The following is a 5,000-nucleotide window of genomic DNA, read 5'->3' as shown; positions in this document are numbered from 1 at the left end:
AGTAGGGTAGATTAGAGTAGAGTAGGGTAGATTAGAGTAGAGTAGAGTAGAGTAGAGTAGAGTAGAGTAGAGTAGGGTAGATTAGAGTAGAGTAGAGTAGAGTAGAGTAGAGTAGAGTGGAGTAGAGTAGAGTAGAACAGTTGTATTAATTCCAAGGGAAATCAAAGTGTCTGTCAGCTTACATAAATACACTGATACAAAACATACACTAAGACCTAATACACATGAATGTACATTACAGTAAACATATAGCAGAGGGAGGGACACAAAACAAGATTTATCTTAATGGTAAAAACGCATAGATGAGGCAGCTGCCTTTAAATGGTTAACTTAAAACACAGAGATGTGTTTCCGGCCAAACTGGGCATCAGTTCAAAGGGTACAGACAAATCAGAGCTCTAAATTAACACAAGCCAACCGGCCAAATGCTGGTGATATTTCAGATTAACTGATAGAAAAGACCAACCTACTAGCCACTTTGACCCAAAAATCAGTGTGTATTTGGCTAGTAAAATGAACATCTACTAAAAGTTAATTTAGAGCCCTGAGACAAATTATGATGAATATCAACTGAACATACATAATGGTAAACGGACTCGATCTAGCATAATGCTTTTATTTGAAAGCCACTGGTAATGAATGGCAAAAATATTTCTTAATTATTATTATCATTATAAATATGGTGGGAGTGGGGTATAGTGCAGATTAATTACATATAGTCGCGAAAGACTTGGGGGTTTGGTTCTGCTAGAAGAGCTGCTGGGGACACGCGAGTTGACAAATGGCTTGTGACAGGCAAGTTAACGTGCCTGTCAGACGTGCCGCCGCACAGCCAGGGCTTGTTATGGGTTCGAATGCCTGTTTGACTTTAATACAAATCGAAGCAGGGCAGCTGTGTGCTCAAGACTTCAATAGCGCTCATAAAAGCCACAGAAAAAAACTGCTTTACTCAGCAGAGGATACACAGAGCACCTCAAGAATTTGATGTGAGCTCTTACACCCTATCTCCCTCTCGCTTGCGCACACACAAATATATACAGAACTTACAGATTTGCTTATCATATAACAAAGCAACAACAACAAGTCTCATATCACAAAGAATCAAAACTCAGTCAGCTAGCTGTTTTGTCATTAAATGGAAGAAGGCATCAGACATTTGAGATTGTTTTTCTGTCAACTATTCTTACGCTAATAGATGCAGCGACAGGGAAATGGAGAGGAAGAGGAGGAGAGAGAGCGTGGGGCACAACAACAACAAAGCTTAGATGCAAGAGAACTACAGAAACGAATTCAATGTGCTTTGCAGGTAACACCCTACTTCACACCACTTGCCTGCAAAGCTCAAACATAACCACCTACACATACACACACACACACGCACGCACACACACGCACACGCATCTCTCAACAGTACAGAAACTGCCAAATTTATTTTTGTCACAGCTAGATGGCATACACACCACCAACTTAAACCCACCCCTAAGCAGAAGCACAGAAGCATAATGTTGCATCATGTGCACAGCCTGGTATGTCAGCAGGTGTGTGAGAGCTTATGGCATCTGACACTGGTACAGAAGTGGGCATCACCTTTGACCCATCACAGCTGGTAGTGTCATCACATACACCTTTGTTACAGCACATGTCTTGTCCTGTGTTCTAATTCTTATGTTTTATTCATATCGTGTTAATCTTATGCGTGTCTGCTCTTTTGTCAATATCATTGTTGTGACGTGTTATGCTGGTCTAGTACTTTGTACAGTGTTTTGGGACCAGGTTCATGGTGATGATGCACTCTAATGAACTGTAATTGAAATGATGTGCAGCATATGGTGTGTGACATGTCAATGACGTCGCGTCATGACCTGCATTGCGTGACCCCTCACCTCCGCTCTTCCCGCCGCCTGACGACCCGCCGGTTGCCTTGGTTACCGCATGCACCTGCTGCCCGCCGGCCCCGCCTGCCGCGCCACCGCTGCCGCTTACAAGCGCCTTGGCGACGCCCTGCGCCACCACCTGCTTCTGGGTCATCACCTTGGAGACGGCAGGGCTGGACTTGGCCACGAGGATCTGGCCGCTGCCGAGGGCCGCCTGCTTCACGGCCGACTGCAGCGTAGAGCCCACAGGGATGCCCAGCACCTGGAGACCACAGGGGAGATAAGAGGTGAGACCACAGGAGACAGGTTATACAGACCTGCAAACTCGTCAAAGAAAAAAAGGTGACAGTGTAGAGCGGGGGTTCTATTTCTATTCACGTGAATGACCTAAATTGGCCAGGAAAAAGGTGACTGTCACCAAAAGGTGACGAGTTTGCAGGTATGCAGGTAAAAGAGAAGAGGCCAGGTGAGACCACCAAGATGCCCAGCACCTGCAGCACAGGGGAGACCACAGGGGGAGATAAGAGAGAAGAGGACAAGTGAGTAGAGTAGAGAAGTAGAGCACTTTTATTATCACCGGATGCCCAGCACCTGCAGCACAGAGGACAGATAACAGGTGAGAGAACACAGGTTAGAAAGAGGGGACAGAGAAGAGGGGAGAAAAGAGGAGCGTGGAGCACACCTGGATGCCTAGCACCTACACCACAGGGGACAGGGGAGAGAAAAAGTGAGACCACAGGGGACAGGGGAGAGAAAAAGTAAGACCACAGGGGAGAGAGAAGAGGTGAGACCACAGGGGAGAGAGAAGAGGTGAGACCACAGGGGAGAGAGAAGAGGTGAGACCACAGGGGAGAGAGAAGAGGAGAGAGAAGAGGACAGGTGAGACCACAGGGGGGAGAGAAGAGGTGAGACCACAGGGGAGAGAGAAGAGGTGAGACCACAGGGGAGAGAGAAGAGGTGAGAGAAGAGGACAGGTGAGACCACAGGGGGGAGAGAAGAGGTGAGAGAAGAGGTGAGACCACAGGGGAGAGAGAAGAGGTGAGCGCACAGGGGACAGCGGAGGTAAGAGAGAAGAGGACAAGTGAGACCACAAGGGCAGGGGACAGAGAAGAGGTGAGACCACAGGGGACAGAGAAGAGGTGAGACCACAGGGGAGAGAGAAGAGGTGAGACCACAGGGGAGAGAGAAGAGGTGAGACCACAGGGGAGAGAGAAGAGGTGAGACCACAGGGGAGAGAGAAGAGGTGAGACCACAAGGTAGAGAGAAGAGGTGAGACCACAGGGGCAGGGGCAGGGGAATAGAGTACTTTTATGATCTCCGGGATGCCCTGCACCTGCAGCACAGGGGACAGGGGAGATGAGAAAGAAGAGGGGTTAGACCACAGGTGACACCACAGGTGAGATAACAGGGGAGAGAGAAGAGAGAGGAGAAAGGAGACGACACTGCCGCTCAGGGGACATGGGAGACCACAGGGGAGACGATAGAGGAGATGACGGGGGAGACAACAGGTGAGAGAGAAGAGGGGGGAGAAGAGAGGGGAAAAGGGACAGGGGAAAAGGGACAGAGAAGAGGGGACAGAGGCGCAGAGAGAAGATGAGAGAGAGAAGAGTGGAGAGGCGAGCAGAGAGAGACAGGAGGGAGAGGAAGATGTGAGAGAAAAGAGGAGAGGAGAGAGAAGAGGAGAGGAGAGAGAAGAGGAGAGGAGAGAGAGAAGAGGAGACCAAGTCCCAGTCCCAGTCCCATTTAGGTCATACTTACATATGTGCTATAAATTAATGCATAATGTCTTTATAAATAAAAGAGGAAGTTCTTATAAATAAAATACATTAAACAGATAATTAACTTCAATTAAGTTACTTATTGGACATGGGCAAATCTCTTTCAACATCAAAATTGGGTAATAAATTATTGACTTTTTGCTCCCTAAAAAGTCCAACAGACATGGGGAATTAAAACCAGTACAATAAGGGAGTAGGTGCTAAGAAAGCAAGCCAGCTTTGTTCTTTGAAATACTAGGGGTGTGCCAGACAGAAAGACATCTATGATGAATAATTCCAGACGAAGGCTTTACACCCAACCCAGAGAGATGAGGAGATAGCAGAGGCAGGCTTGAAGTAGAAGTCAGAAGTCAGACTTGCATTCAACATTCATACTCCAGTGAGGAGATAAAAAGGAAGATAAGATGCAATATGGACCTCACTGTGGAAATACATGAGATGGGGGCAGCACATATCATATTTGGACAGGGGAGGGGGGGGGAGAGAGAGAGAGAGAGAGAGAGAGAGAGAGAGAGAGAGAGAGAGAGAGAGAGAGAGAGAGAGAGCGCAAGACCAAGAGAGAGAGAGAGCGACAGAAAGAGAGAACTGGAGAAAGAGAGAGGGTCAGATAGATGAGTTGGAGTAGGAAAGTTGCAGAAGATGTGAACGCAACAGAAATTGTGTGTGTGTGTTTGGAAGATGGGCAAAGAAAGAGAGGGGGAGAGAGAGAGTGGGGTGAAGGAGGATGATGCTGTGAAAGAGGAGAAAAGAGGAGGGCGCGGTGGATTTGAGTGGCTAAAATAAAATCACCCTCTCTCCGCACTGCTCTGCAGACAGGTCTCCTGCCAAGGCATGGAGAGGAGAGGAGAGGAATGGAGTGGAAAGGAGGGGAGTGCAAAAAAGAGGAGCAGTGGAGAGTGAAAGTGGAGGAGAGTGGAAAGGAGAGGAGAGAAGCAGAGCTGAGAGGAGATGAGGGGGAGGAGAGAAGAAGAGATGAGATGAGATGAGGAGAGGAGAGGAGAGGAGCGGAGAGGAGAGGAGGATAGTGAAAGTGGAGGAGAGCGGAAAGGAGAGGAGAGGAGCAGAGCTGAGAGGAGATGAGGGGGAGGAGAGAAGAAGAGATGAGATGAGATGAGGAGAGGAGAGGAGAGGAGAGGAGCGGAGAGGAGAGGAGAGGAGGATAGTGAAAGTGGAGGAGAGCGGAAAGGAGAGGAGAGGAGCGGAGCGGACAGATGAAATGAGAGGAGAGGAGAGGAGAGGAGAGGAGAGGAGAGGAGAGGAGAGGAGAGGAGAGGAAGGGCAATGGAGAGGAGAGGAGAGGAGAGGAGAGGAGATGAGCGGAGAGGAGACACCACAAGTTATTTTGGGT

At 48.4% G+C, this 5,000-nt stretch overlaps 1 protein-coding gene across 3 annotated transcripts in view; it reads right to left on the bottom strand.

Annotated features, from left to right (window-relative positions):
• yeats2 (YEATS domain containing 2) overlaps positions 1-5,000 on the bottom strand; it is a 106,310-nt gene that overhangs the window by 68,390 nt on the left and 32,920 nt on the right. For all 3 annotated transcript variants that reach the window (XM_063219565.1, XM_063219567.1, XM_063219566.1), the window contains exon 14: positions 1,884-2,136. In XM_063219565.1, coding sequence (XP_063075635.1) covers positions 1,884-2,136 — 253 coding nt within the window. The remainder of the gene's footprint in view (positions 1-1,883; positions 2,137-5,000) is intronic.

This window comes from Engraulis encrasicolus, chromosome 16 (genome assembly GCF_034702125.1).
Source record: "Engraulis encrasicolus isolate BLACKSEA-1 chromosome 16, IST_EnEncr_1.0, whole genome shotgun sequence".
In the NCBI taxonomy this organism is placed as follows: Eukaryota; Metazoa; Chordata; class Actinopteri; order Clupeiformes; family Engraulidae; genus Engraulis; species Engraulis encrasicolus.
The sequence above is the reverse complement of the archived record's forward strand: the minus strand, read 5'-3'. Positions and strand labels throughout refer to the sequence as shown.